The sequence below is a fragment of the Labeo rohita genome, chromosome 5 (assembly GCF_022985175.1).
Source record: "Labeo rohita strain BAU-BD-2019 chromosome 5, IGBB_LRoh.1.0, whole genome shotgun sequence".
NCBI lineage: Eukaryota > Metazoa > Chordata > Actinopteri > Cypriniformes > Cyprinidae > Labeo > Labeo rohita.
In genome coordinates, this window is record NC_066873.1 from 28,053,754 (window position 1) to 28,067,529 (window position 13,776).

General features: G+C 37.2%; 1 protein-coding gene across 1 annotated transcript; it reads left to right on the forward strand.

Moving 5' to 3' along the window:
• Window positions 1-5,633: 5,633 nt before the first annotated feature.
• On the forward strand, window positions 5,634-12,507 carry ftr82 (finTRIM family, member 82). The gene is made up of 7 exons (XM_051109807.1): window positions 5,634-6,360; window positions 7,813-7,908; window positions 8,328-8,561; window positions 9,369-9,528; window positions 10,081-10,137; window positions 10,631-10,699; window positions 11,607-12,507. The coding sequence occupies exons 1-7, from the start codon at window positions 5,776-5,778 to the stop codon at window positions 12,125-12,127; spliced, it is 1,722 nt and encodes a 573-aa protein (XP_050965764.1). The 5' UTR covers window positions 5,634-5,775; the 3' UTR covers window positions 12,128-12,507.
• Window positions 12,508-13,776: the final 1,269 nt, after the last annotated feature.

Sequence of the window (13,776 nt, forward strand, 5' to 3'; positions counted from 1 at the left end):
TTTCCTAAGAAAAGGCGTTTATTCCGGTTGCTCAAAGATGATGGAAATAAGTGTTTGTTTTAGATTAGCCCCTCTCATCTCTCCAGAGCATACATCCTCTGTACGGCACAGTCCACAAAGCACCAGGAATCTCTGTTGCAAAACAGGAAGTGGAAGTGAGTTTGCAGTGGCTCACATTCAATGTGGTGAAAAGCTAATTAGAACATTTCTACTGGGACTGCAAATCCACTCCCATATTCCACACCAAATCTGAGTCATCCCTTTAATTTAACCCATGCCAATTTTTTTCCCAAACAATATTTTATGTTAACTTTCATTATATGTCAGTTTTGTTATAGAAATACATAATTGGAAATGATCCAAAATTAAGTACGCAAACAGACATTTAATGAGTGCCCATCTCAAGCTAATACTCAAGATTCCTCTTACTTAAGATGGTTGTCAGCTTGTAAGTTTCAACAGTGAGAGAAAAATGTTGGCAGGAATGCACCCAGACCTGATAAAGTGAGATAACAGCAAGTCAAGAGAGGCCTGCAAAGGTGAAAGTTTCCACTGTTGGAGAGACTATCCAGACCTCAGCAGGACATGTGGTCTGACAGTGCAGGAGAGTCTGCAGCCAATCTAATGACGTGTATGACTCAGAATCGCCAGCTAGTCTGTGTCAGTGGTCATATTGTGATGTTAAGCCATAATTCTAAAGGTCTTCAGCTCAAAATAGCTGATCGACTGATAACTGAAATTTTATGACAAAGATAATTTGCAGTCTTAAAAATTGGATCAATAGTTACGATGGGTCACTTTAACAACAGTCTACCGCTGTTTTTCCATGCGGTGTTTAAAATCGTTCCAAATGTAAAAATTTAGATTCACGTTTGTTAAAAATACACTGTAAAACACAATTTGTTGAGTCAACTTAAAATAATTTGTAACCTGGCTGCCTTAAAATTTTAAGTTCAGTCAACTCAAAAAAAGTGACAACTTAGATATTTGAGTTGAATCAACATAAAATTTTAAGGCAGCTGGGTTACTTACCCATCTGTTAAGTTTAGCAAACACAAATATCTAAGTTGTTACTTAGTACAACTTAACATTTCAAGTTGACTAAACTTTTTTTTAGTTGACTGAACTTAACATTTTAAGGCAGCAGGGTGACAAATCATTTTAAGCTGACTCAACAAATTGTGTTTTTTATTTTTTTACAGTGTACTTAAAAATGCACAAAATAGCCAACAAAACCCTAAATGGTATGTAGTCAGTGTACACTGTACTCCATGTAGAGTATTTATGGATGGCTGATCTTGTCTTTCCTGATCGCTCTGTAACTGAAACTGCCTGTCATGCCACAGTGACACATTTGTACAGAAACGTGAAGACGTAAGTGTATCGCAATAATAGAGTGACTGACAGTTTATCTTTTGTCTCTCATGTGTTGAGAAAGAGCTGCACGTTCAGCCTACTTGTACATCAGTACAGTGATAAGAATTATATAGCAAGCAAAAAAAGAAAAGCAAACATCATTTCAGTTATTGTGTGCTAATATACAATCACCCACCCAGACATTCCCTCAGAGTCAAGCAAAGGAAAATTTATCAGTGTCAACGTTGAACTCACATGAAGCTAAATTACTATTGGTTTTAAGGCACAGAATGCACTATTGAAGCTCCCTGCATGCCTTCCTTTGAATGCTGGTTGTCTTTTGTACTTTCTGAGAATTTCGTTCTGCACAGCCTGTTTAATTTTATCTGGCCACACGCCAGATGAGCAGCCAAACACATACACCCCCCCTCCCACACACACATACAGTTCTCTCTGCCTTTCAGCCAAAACTGACAAAGGTGACCATTGTTCATAGGAAACACTTGTAAATACCTTGTTTCCACGCACTCCATCCACTGACCAATCAGATGCACAGAGACAGGCCTTAGTTTTTACAATAACAACACGTACCTATGAACGCTCACTCTCCAAACTTACTCTGTCACCCTCCAATGGGCACACACCCCTCTATCAGGTAGTTTAATGAAACTTGTCCTTTGACCCTTAATATACACAAGGAAACATGAGCACTCTGGCAGGCTTAGTCAAGTATGCAGCTCCTTCAATAGGAAAAAGCTCCCTGGTGAACCAACGTGAACTCAGCGGGGTCAGCACGAGGGTGTGGAGAACAATAAAGGTTGTGTTAAAGGAACTGATTTCTTTTGTACGGTTTACAACATTTCCTCTCTAAGAACTATGAAGACCATGAGAACAATATGAGGACCGACAGTCCATGAATAGGCCTGTCCCTTCATTTCAAAATCAAGCTGCAGCTGGAGAAAACGGCAAAAACTGATGTCATGCAGTTAGAGGCATATAGCATGTTAGCTTTTTGTCTACGAGTTAATGAGTTATCAAAGCCTATACCTTGCACTGTAACTTCTGGAATCTGTTCAACTCAAGGGGAAGAGAAACTGGCTTATCAGCAAGCAGACCATATAAGGAGAGAGGTGAAACTATTTATGAAGTGATGCAAGATTTGTGTCTGGGTCAAAGCTGATGGCAGGTCCTTGTGTAACCAATCAGCATGCAAAAGGAGTTGGTTTCTTTTAGTGTGGCGTCATCTGGGTTCTGGCTGGACCAATGGCTAAAGCAGAAATACACAAAAATATGTCAATAATTAAAAACGAATCAACCACAATTCATGTGTTTTCATTTTAACCACAAGTTTGATTTCTCCCACACAAACCAAAACACTTCCAGGAAAAGAGTCCTCTTTGGCACGAGCTAGTAAGCTGCTGGTTGCGTAACGTCCCGTACATCATCTGCAGGTGGTGACAGAAGTCACATGGCATACGAAAACTTAGCCGAAGTTCATGCATGCCCTGCCCCCTACAGATTCACAGGATGTTTAGTAACAAAATAGGTGAAACTAACTCAGACTCCTAAGGTATTAAACACTTGAGACCAAAGTGTAAATCATTTGGGGGTGTTGGGGGGGCATAAAATGGGTCATAATGTTGTCTGTTGTTTGTTTTTTTATAAACTTACAAGGAAACTCAAAGGTCACCAAAACTGTTATTGGTTCCCAACATTCTTCAAAATATCTTCTTTGTTTGTCAGTCATACAGGTTTGATATAACATGAGTTTGAGTCAATGATCACAGAAGTTTCATTTTCAGGTGACCCATCCCTTTAAGGCAAGCAAGTTTTTTTTTAATTACCCTGTATGGGCCATTCTACAGAATTGGTCCAAAGTCAAAATCTTGGAAAAAAAAAATACAAAACATTGTATGTATGCAAATTGTATAATGTCCAAGGTACACATTTCTATTAATTGTGCAGTTAATTCTCTCTTTTTTTTTTTTTTTTTATAAAGTTGTGGAATATTTGTCCTCTCCCCAAATTTGTCACTACCAAAACACGGTAATAAAAATCTATTTAATTAAAATCTACATTGTAAATGTATATTTTTTGCTATTTTATTCATTTTTTTCAGAGGTAAATCAATAATAGGTACATTTTTATTAATATTTCAAGTGTAATTTATGAGATTTGTTGCATTTTGAATTCAATTTTTCTTTGTAAAAGCCATTTCAAAGTTAAGGATTCATTAGTTTGAATATACACTGAACCAAAAACTATCATGACATCTTAGTTGATAATTCAATATACTTTATTTTTGACAAAACATCCCATATTTCGGTAGTGACTACACATTAATGCTTTGGTAGCGACCACATCACGTTACAGAATTTTAACTTGCATATAAAAAAAACAGTACTAAAACATACTAAAATACAAAAAGTTTGCATACCTGTACTACAGTTTTGTTTATTTCCTTCAAATAAAGGATTATGTGGATTATATTTATTTTGTCACTACCGAAACAATGATGACATGTTTTGGTCGTGACTGTTTCGGGTAGTGACAGTTTTATGGGATAAAACCCCCCAAAAAACGTCACTACGGAAAAAGTCACTACCAAAACATTCGGTGGAGTTTCGGTAGTGATGATTTTAGATACTTTTGAACCTAGCTCAAAGATGCTAATCAACACATGGTTACCTAGCACTGTTCCAATCAGTGGTACACATATAAAAACTATATGGAATAACTCCCCAAAAAAGTCTCAGCCAATTGACTAAAACATACACTGTTTCAGGTTTTGGTAGTGACATGAAAAATCCAGGACACATTTTTTTTTTTTTACATAAAGTTTCATAATTTACAAAGACTCTTTAATTTCACTTTTTAAAACAATCAAAAAGATACTTTTAAAAACAAAATGGAAAAAATAAAAAGTTGAAATTTAAAGGTTAGGGTTTGGGTCAGCCATCTCCCAATTGAAAGCACCCAATAAGCGATGATTTTATATATATTAAGCTTACTGATATTTTACATATCATTTTGGGTAGATAAGAGAAGGATCTTTGTAAACATCTAAGATTTTAATACCTCTGAATAGCAGTTTGCAGCAGTTCTGTACAATGGCCTGTATATGATTTTTATAATCAAATGTTTTTTTCAAATTATACACACGGTTTCACCAATATTGCTCATTTGTGTTTTCTGTATCTTTAACAGTGTGCGTAGCATTCAAAATATGTGTGTGTGATATTATGTCACACATGACTCATGCTCACATCATATATAGCACACATTGTAATTTCAGTCAATTACCTAACTTTTAATACTATGTCTTCACATTTAACTTCCTATTGCCTCTGGGACTTACAAACAGGGCTTGTATTATGTCAGAGACAATTAACAATGCAAATAAATCTAGTAGTATGTCAAAAAGTGCCAACGACAGTGCCAATAACAGTGTGCAAATATTTGTATCTAGTACAAACTATTCTGAAAATGTCACATTTGAAAATTCTACAGGTTTGAAATATTAAAAAAAAAAGAAATACTGTCCATTCTTTTTTTTTCTACCACACCCATCGAAAAACAAACTGATGACGTATTTTCATGTCTGCAGCACCCAATCCTGTTCAACTGGCCTTAGTTTATACATTCGGATCAACTAACCTAACACACTAACTGTTACTATTGTTTGCTTAGTGCAGTGAGAGTGTGTGCAGAGTACCACATGCCCTAGTACAGTGTAAAAAAAAAAGACAGTTTCAATGCAATAAATTTTACAGTGAGAACTTTATATGACAAACTGCTTCATATAGCAGATAGGTGCGCTACAGAATGAATTATATCTAAATAGTTAAACATAAAAAGGCAAATTTAAAAATCAGCAAGCATGAAAAAACAAGCTTCGTAACATATCACAGTCAAACAAGATGGCCAATTATTAACAGACTCTGGTTTTAGGGTAACAGATGCAAATGTCCTTCAGCTCCTTAGCTAATAGATAAGCAGTTTATGTGTGTGAAACAGAGCTTTTCATGTTAAGTTTCATCCTGGATGGCCCTGCTTTGTACAATTCATTCATTCTCAACTGTACCTTTTTTCTTTAATGTCTCTCACTCCACCCCTGGCCCCTCCCTCATGCATTCGCTCTCTCTCAAGACTCCTGGCTCAACCTGTTTATCTGAGCTGGGTTGTGCTCTAATCTCTCTCTCTCTCTCTCTCTCTCTCTCTCTGTCTCCCTCCCTTCCTCTCTCTCTCCAACACACTCCCTCAGTACAAAGGGGAGGGCTTTGCTTCCTTTAATTAATAACCTGTGGAATTCAGAAACTCAAGGCTGTCTGTAGTAAAACACCAGCCAGGCAGCGTTTGGCTCCTTTTTCTCTACTGGAAACATTTCAGACGTTTGGTTTTTGAATAGGGTAAAAAAACATGGCTGAGCAAATGACTTCAGACTACTTCAGCTGCCCTCTATGTACGGAGCTGCTAAGGGACCCTGTGGCGATCCCGTGCGGTCACAGCTTCTGCATGGACTGTATCAGCGGCTACTGGAACGAGGCCGATTACACCGGCATCTACATCTGTCCCCAGTGTCGGATCACGTTCACCCAGAGACCTGTGCTGAGGCCGAACGCCACTCTCACCAAAGTTGCGGAGAAGATCAAGAAGACCGGCTTGAACTTAACGCCACCGACTAATGGAAGCTATGCTGGCCCTAGTGATGTTCCTTGTGACTTCTGCACTGGAAAAAAGCTAAAGGCTGTCAAGTCCTGCCTTAACTGCCTCGCCTCTTACTGCGAAAAGCACCTGAAACCCCACTATGAGTCTGCCACCTTCAAGAGGCACAAGCTGGTGGATGAGCTGGGGAACCTGGACCGTAAGATCTGCCCTCAGCACCAGAAGAGCCTGGAGTTGTTCTGTCGTACCGACCAGATGTGTATTTGCGCCATCTGTACTGTCAGCGAGCATAAGGGGCATGACATAGTCTCAGCTGAAGCAGAAAGGAGTGAAAAACAGGTAAGGAACATGTACTGCTTGAGTAAACTTTACTAGGTTACTGAGACGCTATGGGGTGGCTGTGGAGTCACAAGTTGAATTTGTTGTGTATTTGATTACGTTACTTAACAAGAAATGTTCTTGAGATTATATAAGAGATGTTTTCTTCATAATAAGCTCCTAAGGAGCTATGAAGATAGACCGCATAACCGGTTCTGTTATCGCAAACACGCTGGTGCAGATCATTACATAAAAACTGATGAGGAAATATGGAAAAAAAGGGGAGGAGATGGTGATTAAACAGATAATAAGGTTAGTGAAACTTTCATCCAGATAAAGTTTTCCAATACAACTCCCAAACTACAGGAGTCACAAAAAGGGTGTGTTCCTTTACAACAGAGGTTATTTGATTTAACCACTGTCCTGAACTGGCCGCCTTTCTGAGAAGATCTGTTTTGGTGAGAGAAAAAATAACTGTTATGAGCAACAGGAGATGAGAAACAGGGCAGGTCTGGATTCTGGTGTAGGGAGAGGCAAGGAATGCGAATTCAAGAAAATCAGGCGGGAGCTTGCGGACCATCCCTGACCTCCCCCCATGCTACGAGTGAGAAAACTAGCACTGCATTTTGTACCTTGACCCAAAGTCATCATAAACCTGAGTACAGCTGAAAGACATGTTGACAACCACCTCTTCAAACTAAATGAATCTTGAGTCACTGTATGAAATAACTATTAGGACAGTAATAACAAACATCTCACCAAAACTATTTATAGATACCGGCCAGATGTTCCATCAGTACTCTGGAGCTCTGAATGGAAGGAAGACCTTCAAAGGTTTAAGATTTCAAAGCTTTTCCTTCAATTCATCAGCTTGATAACAGGGAGCACAGCGGCTGATGTGGTTTTGTACTGTTTTGACTAAACTGTCACGGTTGCTGTTTAGATACAGTAATCTAATACTTATCGCAGGCACTAATTGCGAATTTGCGAATGGTTTGTTTGTTCTGTTAAATGTAGGGAATCCCAGATTTAAGCCCTCATGTGCTAGGGCACTCACTACACACACACTTTTATTCACCCCCTCCCCAGATTCTCCACATTCCTTCAAGCTTATCTTGAAGAATGGTTCGGTGAGCTTGGCAAGGGGTTGCTCTGAAGCCCCCCTTCTCTTACCCTAAAGAATCGAGCGTGTGCACCTTGAAATGTCTCTCCGGCGAGCAGACCCAGCTAGTTTTACATTCCTGGCGTGATTAACATTCCCCTCTCTTTTCAAGATAAAGGCATCCATGTGAAGCAGGTTCTTCAAATTCTATAAAAACAACGTAACACGATACATACATGAAGATTTGTGACGTGAGAGGAAATGTTGTATTACATAGCTGTACATTCATTGAATTATTATGAAGATGGGAATCAGTAAAAAAAGTGTTTGTATTCTGATTTAATCTGTTTTTTCTCTTGTTTACTGGACAGAAACTTCTTGGAGTGTCCCAGGCAGAGATCAAACAAAAATGCCAGCAGAGGACCAAAGAACTGGAGGAACTGAAGACAGCGGTGGATTCTCTCAAAGTATGTTTTAGATTCAATTGTAACACTGCTCTTATCAAAGTCACACCATAATATATTGGACCAAATAGGAACAACTGAGTGTACTGATTTATCTGGGCAAAGGTGAAATGGCACAAGACCTTTTATCTGTTAAGTCAGTGTGTAACTGTTTCAATCTGGGAAAGCAAACAGTCCTTGAAAGTGGCCATAATTGTTCTTTTGTTCTTTATGAGATAATCCAGTGCTAGTTTTCTAGATACATGCTGATACATGGTTTTTTGTTGACTGGAGGAGCAGCTTGAGTAATTTTACTGAGTTGTAAAGCTTATCCAGAAGCTATTCCTACAAAAAAGATGCACTAAAGTGAAGACACAAACAGTTTTCTACTGAAAGACTGGACATTGAACTGACACTCTTAAACTTAACCTTTTTTACTACAGAGCTCTGCACAAAGGGCAATGGCTGAAAGCAAGAAGATGTTTGATGAGATGATCACCTCCATTGAGAGGATGAGGTCAGAGGTCACCAAACTGATCAACATCAATGAGAGGGCTGCATTCAGTCAGGCGGAGGGGCTGATGGAGCGACTGGAGCAGGAGATCGACGAGCTGAAGAAGAAAGAGACTGGACTTAAACAGCTTTATAGCACTGAGGACCACATCCACTTCCTACAGGTACGTTAGTACAGGGGTTTTTTTAAAATAGGGCCCAGGGATCCCCAGATGGTTGAAAACATTTAATATTTTGCTAAATGTGTATAAAATATTTTTAATTAGCTTACAATAACCATTCAAAAGCCACTTATTTAAGCAGGCCTTGTGGGGGACCCCCTTCATAACATATAAAAGCAGCTGTATATGTGACCCTGGACCACAAAACCACTCATAAGTAGCATGGGTATATTTGTAGCAAAAGCCAAAAATACATTGTTCAGGTCAAAATTATCGAATTTTCTTTTATGCCAAAAAATCATTAGGATATTAAGTAAAGATCATATTCCATGAGAATATTTTGTAAGTTTCCTACCGTAAATATACTAAAACTTAATTTTTGAACTTTTGGACAAGAACCTTTGGAACATCTGGACAAGTTTAAAGGCGATTTTCTCAATATTTTGATTTTTTTGCACCCTCAGATTCCAGATATTCAAATAGTCGTATCTTACCCAAACATTGTCATATCATAACAAACCATACAATCAATGGAAAGCATTGATTTAAAAATTAAAAAAACTGACTCTTATAACTGGTTTTGTGGTCCGGGGTCACATATACAGCTGCTTTTACATGTTATGAAGGGGGTCCCCCACAAGACATCAAGAAGACTTTTCTAACTTTTTGGCATCAAAATTTAAAAAAGAAATTGGCTCCAAGATTCTCAGTTTCAGAGACATTATGTAAACACAGTTACCCTTCAGTAATTGAGGCCTCCACCATTATACTCTACATGGTATGCACTGATATTTCTCTCTTTTTAAACAGAATTTCAATTACCTCTGCACTCCGACTGATGACAGCTTTATACCCCGAGTGTCTCTGAACCCAGACTTTTCCTTCAGCGCAGCCAGGAAAGCCGTGGCTGAGATCAAAGAGAGGCTGGAGGAGCTGGGACGAGAAGAATTGCGAAAGGTCTCAAAATCAGGTCAGAGCACACAAAGCACCGTACATCAGATACAGGGATAGTTGTTGGGTGAATTTGTCCTGGCTTGCTGTTCTGAACACACTGCCCTCTATTTTATATGAACTTGGGAGTGTACAGCTGATCTTAGTTTCTCTCTAAAGCGCCACATTGAGCACTTTTGTTACAGCATGTTGCATAATTTCTGGGCCAGCTGTAAGACCATTTGAAGTCATAAAGCAATAGATAAAACTCGGACAGGCATTTTGGTACCCTCTCCACATGACTTCACAATACATTCTAAAGTTAGTAAGGAAGTCATGTGATTGCACGTATAGTGTAAACAGGGCTTAGAGTTCCTCCACTTCATTTCCAATTCACTAAGCAAGGTTCAAATGATAAACAAAAGAGCTATTCTGATTGGATGAAGGAATTAGCGAACAATTTTATTAATAGAATTTGAAACAATAGGATTTAGTGCCTTACTTAGATCTGCTGGCATAAATCTGGCATTTCTTGTTAAAAAAATAAATGTACTGTAAATTAAGGTTTCCTAATGTGTTCTTTTAATAACAGTGAATGAAGTGCCAGTGTACACTGTGGAGAATCGCAACAAGGAAAAAACCATCAGAGGTAATACAAATTCAATACTTACTTATATTGTGTATTGATTTACACTGATCACATATGGGTGGTGCAAATAAGCTATAAATATGCACTATAAATAGCAATATGTAAAAACATACATGACAAAATACACAACTGTTTAAAAGTTTGGGGTCCCTTATACTAAAAAAACTACTTTTCTTCATTAAAAATAAGAAAAATAGTAATACTCTAAAATATTATTACAATTTAAATTGAACTGTTTCTGTTTAAAAATATTTTGAAATGTAATCGTCTTCAGTGTCACATGATCCTTCAGAAGTAATTCTAATATGCTGCAGAGTATGCAGCAAGTAATATTTCATTTATGAATGCTAAAACAGTTGTGGTGCTTTTGAACAACTGAATGCATATTTGCTGAATAAAAGTATAAATATGACCGACACCACACTTTTAAACATTAATATACATACAGTATGGGATATGGAGTATTAAAGTGTGTGTTTTTCTTTGTGTTTAGCAAAAGAAATTCATACAGTGGACAGTGCACCTCCTGCAGAACCCAGGAGCAGATCTGAATTCCTGAAATGTAAGTATCTAGAAATCATGTTACTTATACAAATCTTTTGTAACATAATAAATGCCTTTATCATCACTTTAGATAAATTTAAAGCATCTTTGCTAAATAAAAGTATAAATTTCCATCATCCCCACAAAATTATAATGACTCTTTTGAATGGTATAGTTTATAATGTTACAAAAGCTTTTTATTTCAGATAAATGCTGATCTTTCTATTCAAAGAATCCAACCATTTTAAATACTGATAATAATTATAATAATAAAAATAGTGTCTTGTGACTGGAGTAATGACGCTAAAAAAATGTAGCTTTGACCACAGGGATAGATTACATTTTAAAACAGAAAGCAGTTACTTTAAATAATAAAAATATTTCAACATTTTACTACTGTACTTTGGATCAAATAAATGTAGGCTTGGTAAGCAGAAGATACTTTAATAAACATTACAAATCTTACTGTTCCAAAACTTTGACTGGTAGTGTATTCTGAAATATTGGTTATCAACATTTAATCATGCATGCTCATTTTCCATGTTTTTACATTTAGATCTAACACTCAAAGTTAACTCCTTAAAAACACTGATAATTTAATAACATGTAATCTTGAGCTATTCCTAAAATGAATATCCATTCCTCATAATGCACATTATGATGTTGTGATGCCTAAATTAACTAAACTGATTGCCAGTGTTTTATTTTTTAATTTATTTAAATAAAATAGTATATATATTATTGGCTAGTTACAAGTTGCCGCAACATGAAATTATTAATCAGCTTGTATTACCCAGAATTTGAATATTGTTCCTAGTCCAAATTACTTCTCTATCATTTTTACTAATAAATCAGAAGAATTGACGTCAGAGACTGACATACAAAGAACTGTTAAAAGTGACCTTTTTCTTTGTGTCCATCTGCAGACTACTGTCAGCTGAAACTGGACTCCCACACTGCGCATAAGGAGCTGTACATATCTGAAGGAAACAGAAAGGTGATTAGAACCCGAGACCAGCAGCCATACTCAGACAACCAAGATCGCTTCGATAGCTTTGCCCAGGTGCTGTGTCGCGAAGCTCTGTCGGGCGGCCGCTTCTACTGGGAAATCGAGTGGAGTGGGGAATTCTCAATCGGAGTGGCCTATCGGGGCATTAGCCGTAAGGGTAAAGGCTCCTTGTGCTTGCTAGGCTACAACGATAAGTCCTGGAGCCTCCTCTGCTCTGACACAGGGTACTCGGCCTGGCATAACAGGGTAGACAAGGCCGTCAGCGGCCCTCACTCTTCGAGAATAGGGGTCTTTCTGGACCACTCCGCAGGGGTGTTGGCCTTCTATAGTATTGGTGAGACTATGACGCGTCTGTATCGTTTCGAGACCACATTTACTGAGCCACTCTATCCTGGGTTTGGGGTTGGAACATCAGTTAAGATCTGCCAATTAAAATGAACACTACATGTGCTTTTTATGAAGAATCTCAAGTGAAGGACAGACATTTCTGCTCTCTGTTCTATGATTTTTGCTTTTTGTTTTATGATTTTATATTTTTTTAACTCTTTTATGTTGAATGCCTTTTGCCAGTTGTCTTTTCAACTATTTTTACAGGTTCTGGAACTTTTTACTAACGATCCTATCTGCAAACTATATAATGTACTCTTAAATAAATGCTTGAATGAAGAAAAATTCAAGATGCTAAAATCTTTTTCAGTTAATATTATATTGAATTCTCAACATGTGTGTATCTAAAAGGCATTGTAAAGTAACATTATTCACCAATGACTTCTCATATTTCAATAATAAGTTTCAATAAAGTTGTTATACATACCGGACTCTCAGAGTGTATATTCTTGTGTTTTTGCTGCTAAAACCACAAAATTTTAACAAAAAATCATCTAAGTTTAACACATAACACATATGTGACCCTGGACCTCGTAAGTAGCACAGGTTTATTTGTAGCAATAGCCAAAAATACATTGTTTGGGTCAAAATTATTACTTTTTTATGGAAAAAGGATCGTGTTGCATGAAAATATTTTGTAATTTTCCTACCGTAAATATATCAACTTAATTTTTGATTAGCAATATGCATTGCTCAGAACTTTGTTTAGACAACTTTAAAGGCGATTTTCTCAATATACTGATTTTTTTGCACCCTCAGATTCCAGATTTTGAAATAGTTGTATCTTTGCCAAATATTGTCCTATCCTAACAAACCAAATACCAATTGAAATCTCATTTATTCAGATTTCACATTATATATAAATGACTGGTTTTGTGGACCAGGATCACATATTTAAATAGTACATATTTAACATTAAATAGACTATAAAGACACTCTCTCTCTTTCAGCTTGCTACCTTTTATCAGGGGTCAGAGTATAAAGACACTATATTACCAAATCTCTTCTGACTTTAATAATATGTGTTCATTTGTCAAACAGTTACAATGTGGTAATTCGGAATGAATGCTACATAATGAATGAGGAAAACTCTGTTTTAAGTCATGATTCACTGAAGACATGCTTTGTGAGAAGATGTACCTGCACTTGCTGGAAGATGTGTAACCGGTGTAGTAGCTACCTGCACACACACAATTCTCTTCAGCTGCTGTTATATAGACATTCAAGGGGTTTTTGTAGCCGGGAACAAAAAATAAATAAATGCCATGTTCTAAAATCTACCCTAAACCCTTTAATTTCACCCTGTTGACAGCTCTAATCTAAGCATAAAGTTGTCACATAATTAGGTTTTGTTTTGATGGAGGACACACTTTATGTTCTGTTGGTCGTAGTGGGCGTTCCCTCTGCTGGATGCTCTAAAGTTATTGGTGACAAAGTGAGAAAGAAAATATTATTACGTAAGACATGTATTGGCAGTAAAAATAAGTCATTTATTTTGACAAGAAGTTTTTTTCTGTTGCTAAAATAAACGCTCTGGGGGTGAAAGCGTTTGTATATAAACTGTAGGAATAAGCAATCCATCATTCCAAGAACAAATATGCCCGTTTATGAATGAATCAAACACATGAATGAAAAACCAGAACGCGACGACTTCTGACGCACTTTCTAAAGCGTCACTTTTTCCATTTTTATTTTTGTGT

Coding starts and splice junctions, on each gene's coding strand:
- ftr82 (XM_051109807.1), top strand. CDS start 5,776: ATGGCTGAGCAAATGACTTCAGACTACTTCAGCTGCCCTCTATGTACG. Junction 6,361..7,812: donor CAGAAAGGAGTGAAAAACAG/GTAAGGAACATG, acceptor TTTACTGGACAG/AAACTTCTTGGAGTGTCCCA. Junction 10,700..11,606: donor CAGATCTGAATTCCTGAAAT/GTAAGTATCTAG, acceptor GTCCATCTGCAG/ACTACTGTCAGCTGAAACTG.